General features: G+C 32.0%; 1 protein-coding gene across 3 annotated transcripts in view; it reads right to left on the bottom strand.

Annotated features, from left to right (window-relative positions):
- Nucleotides 1-18,650, bottom strand: part of LOC124424232 (tyrosine-protein kinase Drl) — an 80,092-nt gene that overhangs the window by 40,032 nt on the left and 21,410 nt on the right. For 2 of the 3 annotated variants that reach the window (XM_046963007.1, XM_046963006.1), the window contains one exon: nt 8,309-8,436. The exons of the other annotated variant lie outside the window; for it this stretch is intronic. In XM_046963007.1, coding sequence (XP_046818963.1) covers nt 8,309-8,436 — 128 coding nt within the window. The remainder of the gene's footprint in view (nt 1-8,308; nt 8,437-18,650) is intronic. 3 annotated transcript variants of the gene reach the window in all.

Below are 18,650 nucleotides of genomic sequence, written 5' to 3'. Positions count from 1 at the left end.
CAACCTAATTTTGTACTTTATACGTTCTCTCGCTAATTATATCAATAACGATATCGTAACAATTTTCCATAGAAAATTATCGATGGTCCATATAACCGAACACATTAATATTAACGAACGTTGATCGTTTAAAAATAATTTTCTTTTAAATGTTAGTTACGTTCTGTGATAATTAAATTTTTATTTCCTTGGAGATTAACATTGAACGTGTTTCGTATCTTTGAAAGGATTAAAAAATTTACGAAACTTAAGAAAATACTTGGGTGCATTACGTTAAAGAAATATTTTTATTATTTAATAAACATGTCTTTTAAAAACGTAGACGGTAATAACGTAATATAAGTAGATGATATAAAATTGTAATCTTAAGGAGAAAGAGAAAGACAAAACTAGGAAACGTGACACAACCACAGGCCATTCTCGTAATTCCTTTCACGTGAGACCAAAGGAAATACAGAAAGGTTAGAAAATTGGTAGGAAGAAGAAAAGAAAAAATAATAGAACCATTTCACGGACAGGTAGGCGTGTTTTTCTTTCGCGTTACAATTACCCGGTTAGGTTAGTTTTAATGATCGTTTTTCAAGAGGAGGACGTTAACGATCATTCAAGCCCTTCTCACCCTACATTAAAAGGGGTGAACCGTCTCGACATCTTACGCTCTTACGCTTAATTTACACGCTACAACGCGTAACTCCTTCTCGTGAATGTCTTTCTCGTCTTTTTCAGGCTGTACAACCATCATTTTCTTTTCTCCTTTCGTTCTTTCTCTTCATTTTCTTCTCTCTTTCTTTCTCTCTCTCTCTCTCTCTCTCTCTCTCTCTCTCATTTCTTGTGCAAGCTCGAACGTTGAAAAGTTTTATATTCCTCGGTAAGCAAAGAAATTAGTCGCCGTGTTTATCCCGTTCCGAGCTGTTTCGTGGCGAGAGCATGCAATTCAACGAGTTGAAATTGAATCTCCACGAGCTTAAGCAGGCCACGAGTGGTGGTGGTTGTAGTGGTAAGTAGACTGGGTTGTTTCGCTCTCTTCCATGGAAAATAGCTCGCAAAGTTTCGCGTGGAAATGCCGAGGCCCTTGACGTGGCAAATGAAATTATTAAAACGTCAACGCCACGTACCTCGACGATGAAGGCCATGACGAAAGTGAAAGAAATAAAGAGAGAGAGAGAGAGAGAGAGAGAGAAGGAGTAAGCAAGCGTATCTATAAAAACGTAATTTCATTTCTTTATAAATCGGCTCGAAATTGGTAAACTTATCGATTTAAAAAATCAAATTCGATTACATTTTTCAAATGTTATAATTAGTACCGATTAAAGATTCATTTTAATCTTCATATTTGTTCATTAATTAATATACGTCATAAATGTCATATTCAAAGCATATTCTCTTTAGAAATTTGTTAAAATTATTTTTAACAAATATCAACACTATTATTGAAAAAAATTACTTTGACTACAATATATATATATAATTAATATATATATGACTACAATATATATATACATATGTATATGTATTTTTTTACTAAATATAATAAGTAAACGAAAAAAATGAAAAAATTGAATTTGCGTTAAACAATAAACGATCGAGACTAAAAGCAAAAGCTTAAGTTGATCTAAGTTGAAGTCTAATCGAGACGGAAAGATAGGACAGAAGGAGAGGACAGAAGAGAAAGAGAGAGAGAGGGGGGGAGACGAAGGGAGAGAGAGAGAAGTTGCAATGCTCTATTATGCATTCACCCTCTAGGAAGGACCTGCTTTCTCTCGCTCTTTCTCTCTCTCTCTCTCTCTCTTTCTCTCTCTCTGTCTCTATCTTTCGTCGTGTAGTCTCTCGTATACCTTAACATAATAAGGCTGTATTATGCAGCATATACAAAATTTCCAGTTTAAACGCGAACCACGTTCGTACCTTAAGGCCTCGTACTCTCACGAACGGTCGCTTTTCTACGAGAAAGTTAAGCTACGAAAAGCGCACCTTACGTGACGCTGCCAGTGGCGAGTCCCGCCAGCTTTATCGGAGATAATGCCGATCGTATTTCATTTTGAAATATTACGAAATTCAACTCTACTGCAAAAATTCTTTCTTTCCGTCTCTCTTTATTTCTCCTTTTGCAAAAGTATTGTTACAGTCTGGTTGATCCATTTTTAAAATGGAACTTCCATTGGAACGTCCATGAAAAGACATTGAAGTAACGTTGAAGAATTTATTATCACTTAATCATTAACCAATATCGTAATTATAAAATTATTTAATACTATACGAATAACGTAATATTTTTGGTTCTTTTTTTCTTCCTTTTAATAAAATTTTGTATTAAATTATATGTTGGTTAGAATAATTCAATTGATTCGAATAATTTATGAATACAGCGTATAGTATCTTAAACAGAGATAATGATAAGAAGAAACGGAGGAAGGATATATCACCGAGAGGAGGCGTGCCCCAGTCTCATTCCTCATGGAAAATATATTTTCGGAGAAATTACGCGAGTCCGGTCTCAGGTTACGGGCGATTATGTCGCATAATCCGTGGCAGGCGCGTTCATCGGTGGTCCGTGGGGTGCGACGGGTAGACTTGGGGTGTCGGATGTCCCTGCGGCTGATATTCCCTGTTATCCGAAACACGAGGCTGTTATCTCACAGGACTTACCATACGGAAGCCACGAAGGGCTCCGTAGTGCCCTATGCGCGTACACATCACCTGCCCTCCGCCTACTCTCCTGTAGGATTATCGAGAACGTACCGAGCATTAATCGGTTCGCATCAACGATCGTGATCTCGTTGAATTTCCAATTAATTCCACACTGTCCACCACCCTATTCACCATACGATATTAATACCATTAGTAAACTCTCTTTCCTTTGTTATTTTCTGTTTAAAGTGTTTACAAAAGAAAAAATAAAAGAAAAAATATTGATAATCGTGGTACATATGTTGATCTGTGTTTCATGAAGAGAGATAAATAAAGAGAAAACGTTCAAAGAAGAGAAAGCTTTTGAATTTTTATTTATTAATTTAAATCAGGTTAACGACCATCGAACGATTCTTCTTTCTTTATCATTTTTTTCTTTCTTTCTTTTCAAAAGAATTCTCAGAAAGGACGATTAAATTGAAGTCGTCGATTGAAAATATTATACGTATTGTATAATCGATAGTAATAAAAGTAATACTATAAAGATATCAAAGAGGAGAGTTATAATCTCGTATTCGTTTGTAAACGTCAATGACCATCGTTACGATTTCGACAATGTCTATACCACTGTTTGCCAACATGCACGAAAATACGATCGATTATTTACGGCCGCAATTTAATTAATTAACGGCAGCCGCGGTAATCGACGGTTACACGCGCGCAACTATCAAAATGAAATATCGTAGATCACGTATTTCGACGCTCTCATACGCATCGGGAACAACGGCAGGTCATAAATTTGTAATGAATGAGCTAACAATCGAAAGGATTTGTGTGTTCATTCTATTTTTTTTTCCCTTCCCTATTTCTTTTTTCTTTCAACGAGAATGCCACTTTGAACGCACCAAACTCATTTCCTTGGTGATGAAAAAAAGAAGAAAAAAAAAAAAAATAAATAAATAAATAAAACAATAAAAAAAATATTTACAAACTTTCTTCCTTGCCTTCGAGTTTTTCATTATAAAAAGGACGTTTATTATCACTGATCATTGAAAATAATTTTTTTATCGTGATAATTAAAAAAAAATATATATATATATATGTTAGAAGGAAAAATATTTACTCCATATATACACTTTTATACATTTATACATGTATTGAATATTTATTGTAAAAGAAAAGGATTATTTATAATTATATTTTGATGCGATCAATATATTGAAACAATTTCTACTGATTATCTTCTTTCGTTTTATCCTCTAAAGCTTTTCTAGGACAATCTTCCCGATTTATATAACACGGTTCCTTTATAATTACAATTCGTCTTTGTCGACAATCGTTTCGATGGCATCCCTTTGGCCCTTTGACTTCTCGATGTTGGAAAGATTAAAGAAATCGATGATTCGAAGATATAAAGGATTTTCATTTCCAGCTTCTTCTACTGGCTGTCGATTTTCAATTTGACTTGTAATAAGAAAATAAAAAGAAAACGAAGTAGGTCATTAAGATTAATGTATTTGTAGCTAGAAAATAATGGTTGTTGTTCTAAATCGGGTCACTCATTTTTTAAAATGAATAGAGATTGAGGTTATTTATTTTTTAAAATGAATGACCTCAATCTCTCTTTTTCCATATATATATATATATAGGTGGACAAAAAGTTCTTAAGCGATTAAAAAAAAAAAAAAAGGAGAAAAGAATAATCATTCTTTTTCGAGACTTTCAAAACTAATTTTTTTTGTCAGTTTATAAAACTACAAATCGAGAATCTTTTTTACGATCTGAAAAATATTATTCTAAGAAAGTTTCATAAAAGAGTATCTAATTGATGATAAATATTACTTAAGAACTTTTCGGCCCACCTAATTGTACCTTAAATCCAAATTAATTTTATATTTGAAAACTCGACGATCTTATCAATAGAAATGATTGAAGATTAAGAAAATCTATGTTTTATATCTGTAATAAGGAAAAAAAAGAAAGAAAAACAAAAAAGAAAAGAAACAACTTCTTTTATTTTATTTTCCTTTTTTTTTCTTTTTTTTTTTCCTTTCAATTTCATGTCCATCAAATTTCAAACGTTTTGGGAATAAACTTGAATTCAGGATGATTTGTGAATCATCCACTTGTTAAGCGAAAGCTCCTTATCACTTCTTCTTTCCCCTTATTGTTAGCACCGTTCTCCGCGAATAGCAAAACCAGAAGAGGAGAGAGTTGGATGTTGTGTAAAATGGGGTGGATATGACAGGGGTGGATGCACGACCACCCTAGGGCGACAATTACTTGTAATACCGTCGGTCTCTCGAGGCCGATGGGAACTCGATGGGGCGTACTTTCGTTCCGAAAGAGAGAAAAAAAAAAGGATATTATTGCCATCTAAAGCAATAGAGCATACACAAGCGCCCCTATCTACAGTCGTACACCAAAAAAAAGGAAGGGGCGCGAGCCTTGCACCCTCATCTTATCGTGAATTCGACGTTACTCGATCGCCCGAGCAAATCTTATACCCTTCGATTTCGGTTAGATCGAACGTCAGGATAATTGGGACAATCGGATGGACAGTCTCGATTCCAACTTACCAAGGGAAGTTTGTGAAATGAGACGATCTCGAACGACTAATCTTAAGTAACTCTAATATCAGCCGATTGTATTCCATGTGAAATTAAAAAACGTGTATGTGTATATATATATATATTCTAAGATTCGAATGATTTGATATAAATAATATAGTTTAACAAAATCAAGCAATAACCAAGTAAAAAATATTGAACAAAATGTTTGTTATTAGACTTGCGTCGAGTATAAGTGAAAGAAATGTTATTAATTATAAAAAAACAATATATAAATTTTATAAACAATATATATATATATATATATATATATATTTAAGAATCTTTTAAAAGATTAAAAATATAAAAAAAATTTCTTATAGTTTTAATATCTTTTAAAATCAGCATAGATTCGTACTTTTACTTTATTTCAAAATGTACTCGACGATTTATAGAATATATAATTTGTATTTTACTATATATCGATTGGTTCGAGTTCTTTGATAATCAAGGAAAAGTAATAAATTGTTATGAGTCACGAACGAATCACATCAAACGATTTGTATAGATAACCAGATTATCGATACACCAAGATCATCCGAGATTGTCTTTATCGATATCCACGAGTAGAAACAGCGATGGTGAGTCAGACATTGCGGAGGGACGAGAACGTAAATTCCCTCGCACGACTAGAAGTTTTCGTGAACACAGATAAACGGATAGACGAACGATACAGCACGTGTAATTGGGGTTGCGACCCTGTTACGCGAATAGACACGTCCAACTACTAGATATGTATACATACAGTATACGCTTGCAAATCTCTTGGATATCTACTCCAATTTGATTTGTCTATTTAAATATCGATTTATATATTTTCTCGATGATAAATCTTGTTTCGTTAATTTTATAAATAAATAAATAAATAAAATATAATCTATTACGTATTAGACATTCATGATTTTTATAATAGAGCATGAGAGATATATGTAATAACTTACTATTTATGATAATTATATACGCTACGTTTCACGTTGAAATTCGTTCACATTAAATTCAGTGCAATTATTAATTACGACTATACTATGGAATATAAATGTTTAATATCTGTCCTCAATTCATGTTAATTCAAATAAAATAAACGAGATCTTTGTAAATGGTAATATACATTGTTACGCGTTCAATGGTTTATTTTATAATCATGACTGATTATTATTATGATTTATAATGTTTTAATGTAACATTTCATATTTAAATGTTCATTTATAATAATAATGAAATCGTAAAATTTGGCATTGAGCATTCATTAAAATGAAATCGTACGATCGATTTTAGTCGAATCGGTTCGACGAATCGAAACATTTTTTATTAGCTCGACACGGTAGGAAGCAATCGATTCGTAATGGGATGCAAATTGTTCCGTTCAAAGGCGAATGAAATTATGGAAGCGTCGAAGCATTCGACCGTATACGAGGAGACTCCCTCGCATACGGGTACGCGTCGTTGCATTTCCCTGATGATTGAATCCTACCTCGCGTTTCTACCTTCTGCGTTTTACGTCGGTACACTTGCGACATTTATAAGATGATCGTGACGTTATCCATATTGATAAAAAGTATGTACCATTACTGATTTATGTCATTCAAACTTTTTCGTGAAACTTAATTAATTATTTAATTTTCTACATTGTTAAGTGTGATTATAATTTGATTTAATTCGATATAATTTGAAATTAAACGATAATTAATTAATTCCTTCGGATTAACATGATATCCCAAATATTCGTATTAAGTCATTATTTTTTGACCATCACATATCGCAATTTCAAAATATTGAAATATTTTGAAATATTGATGTTTTAATTCAAAGATAGATATTTTTTTTTTTTTTTTAATTTTATCGGATTTACTATTGCATATAGATTTTTGTAAAATAACGTTTTCACCGTGGATTATATCGTATTTATTTGTAGTTAACATTTAACACGAATTATATACAGTATAAAGGCAAAGTTTTCTATTATTTTATATGGATAATCATTATATAACTATTATACTTCTATATGATCATGTTCGTGTGAATTCATTTAATGCTTTATGATTAAAACGGGGGTATACATTTCAAGAATTTGAAATGAGAAAGATAAGTGAAAGGAGAAACGATAGTCACGTAGTCACGATTTCCTTGTCGTTTAATGTCCGAACGAAGTCACGACTTTTCGCGTTTTCTCTTGTCCGATTGGATAGAAGAAGGAAGAAAGACGAGGGTGGGAGGTGGTGGTAGAGGGGTGTTTTACAGGGTGAGTTCGGTTTCCTTGGTAACTAAAGGGGGAAAGTAAAATCGAGGCACGGACTACCACTCTCCCATCGCTTGTTTGTATTTCATATTGATAGAGTATTGATATAGTCCTCGACCAAGTCCTCCACCTTCTCTCATCGAACACCCTCTTGCTAAACTACCGTGACGATGCTCTAGAGCCCTCTCTACGCGTTTCTGTATGTATACACGTGTATGTATCTACTTATGTACATATGTATCGATATATATATATAGTCGTGTTCATTTAAACGAGCATACCATGACTTAACACTTAAAGGACCACCACTATCTCTCGCCATTTGATTCAACTGACCAAGCGAATATTTAATATGTTTTATGCAAATAAGATCTATATTTATCTCGTGTATCTATTAACATCTGTAATAAGATATAACATCTGTGATCATGGAAGATAAAACGATAACTATTAAACCATATCTGTTTCAAAATATGTTCAATAGAAAAGTTATACGATTTCAAAACCACCGATTGATCCAGTTTAAAACTAAAATATTGGTATTTGTTTTGAAACAAAATAAAACGATTGAATAAAAATAGTTCGAATATAAAATCTAAAGTGGTGGTCGTATTTAAAAGATAAAAAATAAAAAAAATAAAAATATTTGTATTATCACAATTAACTTTACATATACTCCGGTCATCGACCTTCACTTTCTCTTCGTTTATTATTCCGTTTCAGCTTTAACGGGAAAAAATATTCTTCGACATTTAGTCTTCGGCGATATAAAGTTTGACGACGATATATCCAATGGGAAAGAATAAAAAGAAGGAAAAAAGACGTGCGTACATACCGGGTGACCGGCTAGACTCTGCCAGGAAAATTCAAGATCTGCTATATTCGCTGGCACCGGAACGACAAAATTCATGGCGTACGCGTTGACCACCCCCTCTCTGACGTAGTACAATTCCGCCTCGAGTCCTGAAAGCAGAATATGCCAGAGAACGGATATCGATCGGACGATCAATTATGAAAAAGGCATGGGCCGACGGCGGCGACGGCGTTGGCGGCGGCGACGGCGTTGGCCGATGCGAGGGCAAAGTTCTTCTTCTTCTTTCTATCGACTAACTTTTCCCTTCTTCTCATCCTCTTATTACTATCACTAGTATAACAACTACTATTATTATTACTACTACTACTACTACTACTACTACTACTATTACTACTGCTACCACTACATTTAATCTTACTTCTTTTGTTAGAAAGAAACGACCTATCACGAACTATGCCACGTGCAGCTCTTAGGAAAAGTACATAAATTTACGAGTACGATGACCACCAAGGTTTATAATTTTACATTATTTCTAATCGTTGTTCTCGTAAATTCTCATAAGTTTTAATATAATTTAAAAAATATGCCGACATTGTTCTTTCTTCTTTTATTTTTTTTCTTTTTCTTTTTTTCTTTTCGTAACGAACCTATGTCGATATAATAATATAAGGATGATCGTAAAAAATTTGAAATATCGAAAATCACATCGTTCTAACCACGTAAAACGTTTTGAACGTATCGTAAGAAGCTCTTGATGGTTATTACCATTGTGCTCACCGGATCGTGAAATCGTATATATTGTGAAGTTATCTGCCGCAGTAAATATCTTGAGTATTCAACGGATGGATTTTAAGATGTGAATTTCATGAGAAACATAGAATAAAAATGAAAAAGAGACATGCATTGAAAGAGACGTAACAATCGTTATTATACTCACTGAGAGATAACTGATCTGATTAATTCCATCTTATATTCAGTTTGAATTAATATTGCAATGGCTATTGCAATGTAAATCGTAGTTAAATTTTTTATAAAATAGTAATCAATTTCTTTTATAATTTATAATCTAATATATCATTATATTTGGAACTTTATTGTTTTGTAAAACATTATATTACAAAAGAGACAAAATTTTCTTTTTTAAATCCTTCATTTGAGATGTTACGCAATTTTTTTTAATTTACTATGAATAATTTATAAAAGGAAAGCAAAAAAAGAGAAAAGATTATATACGTAGAAAGATAAAGAGATAAGGGATAAAGGAAGATAAAGAAATAGAAAATAGGAAGAAATCAAGAGAGAGAGAGAGAGAGAGAGAAATAAAGAAGAAAAGAAAAGCTGGCGTATCTCTATCTCTTTCATTTTCTTTTCCTCCTTTTTCATAGTACGATCTTTCGTGTGTGGATCATCGTCTGAAAATCCCTTTCGTGGATTTGAGCGTTACTCATACGTGAATACATTGCACGTTTCTACACACTACCATAGACATTCCCTACATTTTCCTCAATCCTCGAAAATTCCGTGGATAGGTAAGACGAGAAGGTCAGAATTTTCTCAGCCCGATCTCAGCATCATTCGTGTCTACATTCACGTATGACTACGCAATTCGATATCTCGCTGGTGAACGATATCCAGAGATGTTCCTCTAGTAAATATATTTACATACAAATACACATACATATATCTAGTATGTATAGAGTTACTTGTATTTATATCTATACGTATATCATACATACGTACATACATATGTAAGAAATATACGCTACAACGTAACCATGGAAACGCTTTCTCTTCATGATATCACGATAAGACGTTTTTGACGATGTGAAATATTCCGATTTGAAATATACATATGTATATGTATGTATATGTGCATATATCCCTTGAGACCGAAAAAGACTAAGAGAGAGAGAGAAAGAAAAAGATAAAGAGAGAGAGAGAGAGAGAGAGAGAGAGAGAGAGAGTGAGAGAAAAATGAACAAATACTTCTAGTTTCCTTGGTCGACTATACCACGTTCAAACAAATCTCTTGTATAATGTCCTCTTGCACGAACGTATCTGAGAGTAGGCTTTTGATATATCTTATATATCGTGTACATATAAGGTGTAGCTATAATTTTGATTTTACTTTGAATATCTTCGTTCTTTTTGAAGATACAGAAGAAACAAAAGTTGTTTCTCTGTATTTTACATAAGTTATATGGGTATGAGGGAGGTAATACTATGGAAATAATAATTTTTTTTGCAGATGGACGCTTTGTCTTTCTTTTTTTTGAATGAAATCATATGTTTCTAATAGCATTAGTCTGATGCACCTCAACATTCTCTATAAAAAAAAATATTCATCTATGTATGTCGGAAGGTTATCAATTTATAAACGTTTACCCTGCGTTTATTCTGCGTTTATTCTGGTCTAACTTTGAGTTTTTAGTTCAAATCTTTACGATTTTTAATTCCGGAGATATTCCCATGTAAATGGAAGAAATGGCTATTTATAATATAGAAAAAAAATTTTGTTATTGTTAAAAAAATAATTTGTTTATTAATTGTTCATTGATTTATGTGCTTTTTATAAATTAATCGCCATCTGATTTTTTGGTTGGTAAATTAATATGAATTTATTCTGTAAGAATTTGTTTATAAACATTGTTTATAACAATTTGTTAATTAATTATTAACAATATACTTAAAAAATAGAAAAAAATCTACCCTTTAAAATGATATTAGAATCAATTCTCTACGATTTTTTGTTCCGAAGATATTTCAATAAATGAAAGACGTTTACGTTGACCTACTAACCTATATAATTTCATTCAATTGGATCAATGACATACTGACCTATATAAATTCCAAGAATTTACGACGCTCAGCTGATCAAGTTACTATTACTATACTATTACTACGAACAGGTGTAGTATACGAATCATGAATGAAAATCTTTCGAAGGCGATATCTTCGGAACGGAATGTCGTAGAGACTTGAAACAAGTACCGTTTTCAAGTATAAATTATGCTTTATTTATTTAAATATTTTAATAATATCGATATAATATAATCGATTCTGTTATTAATTTTTTAAATTGAATTCTTTCTTTTCTTTTGTAATAAAGACATAACTATAATGAAATCATTTCAATTTTTTATTGTAATTATATAAATTTTATTTTGTTTATGTAAAATAAAAGATGTAAGATCTATTAATAGACAATAATATGCGAAATTGAAAGATCGAAATATCGAAAAATTTCTTTTTCTTAATTTATTACTACTCTTACTACATTTTACTGGCATCTCTCTATATGATTTCTTTCCAACATTTATATTAAAATATCTCCAAAACTAACAATTTTTTGACAATACATGGATTGATACTTTTTTATTGAAAATATCGAGCTACATGAACCAGTGCCAAAATATACAAGGTGATCAAAATGGATGTAGAAAAATATATAATTTTTCTTAAAAAAAAAAAAAAAAAAATAACATCATTTTGTCTTCAATCCATCTCTAATATAATAATATTTTTCCATTTACTCTCGACTTAATAGTATCTTTTACTATATGAAAAGCAAAGAAAAAAAGCACGGGATATCCTGATCCTTTGTTTTAATAATAATCACGAATAATAAAATGTAATCTATATATTATTTTGTTAAAGTAGCGAAGTTCAACGAGACGTCAAGATGAATGTAAATTTATTTTAATATTCATCGTCCAAGTTGAATATTTAAATTTTATAAAAGCATTTGGAATAAAAAGAAAAAAGGCAAAAAAAAAAAACAGAGAAAAATAAACACGTGTAAAAAAATCACTTCGTATTTTATGTCATTGTTAAAATGTATAGGTATCAGTTTTTATTTATAAAATTCATCTCATTTAATTAATGCGACGAATTTTTTAATTCTCCTCGTCAAAAAAAAAAAAAAAAGGGAAGTTTTCATATTTCTATGGAATAAATTACGGATACTTACTAAAAGCAATGATTTGCTCTTAAACGAGTAACAAGTTGTCCATAGAGAGAAGACATCCATTTATAAAGTCGAAAATGTCCTCACGCGAATGGCGTTCGTCATTCGAAACTCAAACTGCCTAAGCCTCGTCGATGTCGCTACGGCTTTCTCGCGTGACGAAACTTTCGAGGAGCAATCTAAAGTTTCCTTCTGCTTCCGCCATTTCGCATGATCTCTCCGTGACTGCAATTTCTATTTCACGCTTCGCCGTAGAAACAACGGATCGCTATTAATTTTCCTCTAGCAGCCTCCATATTCCTACGTTTGATCCCGCGTACGTAAACAATTGAATATTATTATTATTAATATTATTATTATTATTATTATTATTATTATTATTAATATTATTATTATTATTATCATTATTATTATTATTATTATTAATATTATTATTATTATTATCATTATTATTATTTTTATTATTGAATGACCAATCGCGAGAATAATTGCGAAATTCATTCTTGTCATGAGTTTTATTCGACATTGTTCGCAAGAATTCATAAATTTCAATTTTTTTTTTGTTTTCGCTTTTTATAAAATTCAACAATTTCTCTTGGAAAATTGCAAAATAGTAAATAAATATTATATATATATATATACAAAATATTAAAAAATAACTTTTCTTCCAAAGTAATCCATTTTTAAATAATTCAACTATATAATATATAAATGACTTTAACTTTGAGAGAACACGACCTAATAATAATCTTTATCTAACGTTAATTGCAAAATTGTTTAAAGAAATAATAAAGTATATGAAATATTTTTTATATATTAATTATCTAAAAATACATATATAAACACACACACACACACGTGCGCTCGCGCGCGCGTTTCGAATACCCATGTCGATAGTTAAGACGATGGCGAAAGGGAAGTTGAGCGTTAAGCGAACTAAGAAGATTAAGCAACTTTCTACTCTGTAGTTCGTAGTCTCGTGGAAGAAAGACAAACACGAACGAGCAAAGAAAACGATAAGATCCTACCCTCTTTATTCGGTTGGAGGTTTAAGCGAAGGCATCGCGAGAAACAAATTAATTTCCGCTTACCTCGAGACGCTTTCGACGTTGTTAATTACGAGTCTTGTCTATTGCACAATTTCACTACTAGCTATCGACTGTAACATAGCTTAAATTTCGATACTGATTGTACTCTCATTTCATAACATTAAACACAAATTACTTTCGACAAAGAACATTAAAACAAATTACTAATAGAAAAATATTTCATTATTTATTATTTCTATAAAATGAAATATTCGATCATTAATATTAAAAATATTCAATCAACAATAATTTCTTTTTTTTTTTTTTTTTTTTTTTTAATAATGGCACATTACAATGATATTTGTTATTAAATAAATAAATAAGTAATACACAATGATATGAATTAAAGTTAGACAGTTAATATAAAATCTTTAAAGAAGTAGCGCTCTATGAAAATAAATTTATTGCTACAAAAGATTTCACAAAGTTTCAAAGCTATTATCCAGAGTATAATATATTTCAAAATAATCCCTCATGCTTCAAATACTAAAACAATCGCTTCCAACTTCGTCCGTTCTTCTGAATAACAAATATATATATATATATATATATATATATATATATATATATATATATTTTTATGACATTCTTTGACAAGAAAAAATTATTATCGTTATTGTTAATAAAGAATATAAGAAGAAATAATATATTGCAAGTAAAATTTACATAACTGTTTTATTTAATAACTTCGAGTATCTCCGAGGAGTCATAGGAAAGAATCGAAAATATAAAAGAGGATTGAATCTTCTGATATTACTCGATCACGTACAAAAGAAAAAAAGAAGGAAAACGATAGAGCTTGCTTCCATCGGATTCTTTTTCTTTCTCTTAAAAAAAAAAAAAAAAAAAAAAAATATATATATATATATATCTATGAGATAAATCTTGGATGATCCCAAGAGAAGAAGAAGTCTGTGGACCGGCTAACTTCGGCTGGGATTAAGTTCCGTAATGCTAAGATGGTTTCACTGGTGCAACAAATGAACGTAATCCTGTTACAGGGCGATATAAAACCTCGTAAGGTTTCGTCGTTCTCGACTAAACCGTACTAATCCACTGCTTCTTCCCTTTTTTTTTTCTACCCTTTATGTTCAAAAAAGATCCTTAAATTTTATCAGATATATCTTCAACGTGTTCAATGTCTTTTAACTGTTCAATTTATTGTAATCCCTTTTCCAAGATTCTTTTTTCAAAACTTATTTGAAAATGAAATTGTAATATAATATCAAAAAGATAATAAAGTCATACGATGTATGGATATTGTAAATGTGAAAAATTTTTGAAAGATTAATATATTCGTATCTACATAGTCTAATAAATCTTATATTCTATTCTCGAGAGTAGAAAAAGAGGGAAATTCTCTTTATGAAATTTTCCAAATACCATTTCGCAAGGAATCACGATCGAATCCATCATGCCGGAGAGCATATCTCTGAAAAACACTCGGCTTCATAGGTCGCGGACCAATCTATCAATTTACTTGCAGAGAGTGGCAAAGGAAGAAACGAGAAAGAAGAAGATGAAGAGAAAAGGGTGTCCCGTTTTCCAAGCTCTTCCCATGGGACAAGTGGAGAGGAATCTGGAATGGGTATCGAGGGCACAGAAGATGGGTTATGTGTACCTCTCGATTCTGAGAGTTCAGTGGTTAGGTTTCTCTCGTGCTAAGTAGAAAATCGTGTCTGGCATATGAACAGGCGGCCGTCGTTGCTTGGTCGTTGCAGAAGACAGTTAATGTTGCTCTGGGTGTGCCAGTGCACACCCATAAACGCATTACCCCTCTCGTGTTTCATCGAAAGACCCTGTCCAATCGCGACATCGATGACTAAGTCCTATTCGAAGGAAGGGTTTCCGAATTTTTCATCTAAATACATCATATTATATATCGTTCATAGACTTTAGCATAATTTTATATAATAGAATAAATGATATTATTCAGTAACATGACTTTCCTATTCCCATCTAAATCATTAATTAAGATATTAAATGCTTACGTTTTAGAATATACCTCTTATCATATTACAGTAAATTAAACGGATATGTTTACAATGAATATTAATCATTAAAAATAAAATCAAGAAGAATAAGAGAAAATTAAATCTAAATAAAATAATTACGTGCCAGTTGTATCGTTAAACATCAACACGAATAAAAATACGTACGATTACGAAAGATTTACGATTACGATTATTTCAATTTTTTTTCACGTTCGTCCGAAATTATAAATATCAGAGAACACATTCTGTACATGTGCAATATCTTTTTCAAAGTACAAACTAAAGAAAGAACACACTTTTCGAAAATTTCTAATAAGTTATAATATGTATTTTAGAGGTGAAAATTTCAAATGGTCTTGAAATTGGTTGCGTACGATGAATGTACTTTTTGCGACCGACAGCAAAACGAAATAAAAAGAAAAAAGAAAAAGAAAAAAAAAAAAAGGAAAAAAAGAACAAGAAAAAAAACGACGAATAAATAAACTAATACAAATACATAGAGTGATAGAGTGATAGTGATAGAGAGAGAAAGAGAGAGAGAGAAAAGTACTCTCACGTTAACGAGAATCTGAGCGAACACGCGCGCGCATGATGCTTCGTCGTTGTGTAGGCGAACGGAACGTTTGATCTCACTACTCCCATCCCTTGCCCTCACCCATACTCGTTTCGCTTTTGTTTACGTTAATTCTGAAAACCCCGCTATGAACGTCTCTACCGAGCTTTTATCCGAGGGATTATAAATGGAGCTCTCTTTCTCTCTCTCTCTCTCTCTCTCTCTCGCTTTTTTTTTGTTTTTTTTACCCTCGTCATCCCTTATCGTTCGACCGAAAGAATTATCGCGCGTTCGTTCGTTTACTTTGCATCAACGCGTTGCATTCGCGCTTTCGTTGCATCATTTAATGTGCTTTGTAGAGACAAAAAAAGAAAAGGAAACAAGTATGGCGGCCATATACCATTTTATACCATTTAAACATAAACAGATCTTTTTTTTTTTTTACAATTGTATTTAATTTATTAATGATCCTTTATCAGAGTCAACGATCATTTTGACTCTATCTTTCGATTCTACATATCATACATATATACGTGCATGTAATAAAGCGAATATCATCTCTTTGATGTAACTAAAATTCAACACGTGAAATTATTAAAAGAGCACAGGAATGATTAAGAGATAGAAAAAGAAAGGCAGAGAAAAAGAGAGAGAGAGAGAAAGAAAGAAAGAGAGAGAGAGAGAAAGAGAGAGAGAGAGAGAAGCGAAAATCTCATCCCCGTTGAGTTCAACTCTCATTGCGAGATCGAATTAGCATAGGGATCGACGTTGTATCGTAGTCTGATGCGACGTCAAATTGAATTTGTAATGTACGCGCGCGAGCGCGTTCGAGTAACCGTGATGTGTACAGAACGTATCGTTCGCAAGTTGAAGTATAGTAATGCGTACGCCCACATTGTTCTAACAAAGCGCTTTCTCTACATACGCTACTTTGCTAATCGAATTTCCCATTAATTGCGTGACTCATGTTAAATTTGTCTCATTGTAAATTCTGAAATTTTGTACGATCTCCTATCGCACCGGGAACAATTTTTCCAAATGTAAAATACGTGTTAACGCATTTCCCGTTAATATCGATGAAATATTATACGTGATTTCGTACCGATGAGTAAAATTATTCCTCATAGGAAAAAAAAAAGAAAAAAAAAGAAAAAGGATGTCATATAATTTGTATAAATACGTGCGATTAATAAATTAAATGAAACAAAGATTTTTGTTCGTAAGAATGACATAATATATATTTTCAGGCAAAATCAATTGCATTGCAATTAATTGTAACTCTATTTAAAAATACATACATACGATACAGATTTAAATGATTTTCAAAAGAACAACATTTTTACGAAATAAAATTCACTTTTCACTTCTGATATAAACAATGCTTAAAATTTTCAATATTTTTCATGCACGTATAACGTATACACCTTTTAATAATTCTTATTTATAATGAAATGTTTCGACTATAGTATATCAACCAAATCGCAGGCACAGTATATTTTCTTAAGCGAGATTACAGGGAACCCAGCGTGAGTTCGACGTTCTCAAGCACGAGATAGATTCTAGTAAAAAAAGAAGAAGAAGAAGAAGAAGACGAAGAAGGGAAAGAAAAGGGAGAGGGGAAAGGAAAAAGAAGGAACGTAAGCTATGGAAGTTCCCGGAGATTTCGATCGGGGTCAGGAGCTAAGGTAAACACATTAAGGATACAACATCCTGTAGGAAACACATCCTGGTAGTAGGAGTGGGCGCCTCGGGGGTACGATCGACTGAACCGGAAATTTGAACGTCTCGAGAATCGACGACGTTCGTCGATGGTAGAGGAAAAAGTTTGGTGAAGCAGATGAAATGAGACATTTAATGTCAAAGCCTATACTCCTTCTCAAATTATGTTACTGAATAGACACATCCTTTAGTGTCTTGCTTGGACTATCATTCAATATATATATATATATATATATATATATATATATATTGTGTGTGTGTGTGTGTGTGAATCGATTAATTATACGATTGAACAATTATAAATGTAAATTTGATTAATAAATATTTATAATCATTCGTCGTTATTTTAATGTTGTCTTATTCGTTACATCTTCACAATTAATTTTCCAGTTTGAACAATTACTTCTTGAAGCGAGAATGAAGTAAGATGAAAAAGGTGAAACATAGTGTTCGAAGCCCACATGATTCGCAACGTTTATACTACACGACTGTAATCTCTCGTGTCTCTGGTAGTCTTTTTCAACGATTTCCCTTGTACTTTACTTCACCCTTTGTTTATCCATTCGTAAATGGACCATTTTCGCTCGTACGAGCACGCCTATCCTCCGTAACGTTCACGTTTTCAAGATATGCTTCTCCATTCGACAAACCAATATTGGCATCCGTGCCTTTTGCTCTCGATGAGTCGGGATAAGTTTCCCCGTTTAACCGTATCTCGAGTAGCTATCGAAGATTCCCGAAACGCTTAAAGTAGTTACTTCGAATCCCCTGGCTATCGGAAATCCTGATATTCCAATGTACCTGTATGTGTATATGTGTGCATGTATATATATATATATATATATATATATATATATATATATATACATGATGGGAGAATATCTATTCATCCGTGTGCGTTCGTTCGTTCGTAACCACACCATTACCTTGATACTTTATTTTCGTTACGTCGAAACTTTTGCTATTTCGCAGGGATCTATGTACTTTGCAAGTTGCCATTCCCGTCCATGAGCACCGTATATACAGAGTGGCTTATGTTGAT

The sequence above is a fragment of the Vespa crabro genome, chromosome 5, assembly GCF_910589235.1.
Source record: "Vespa crabro chromosome 5, iyVesCrab1.2, whole genome shotgun sequence".
Taxonomy (NCBI): Eukaryota; Metazoa; Arthropoda; class Insecta; order Hymenoptera; family Vespidae; genus Vespa; species Vespa crabro.
Note: the sequence above shows the minus strand (reverse complement) of the source record. Positions and strands in the feature narration are given on the sequence as shown.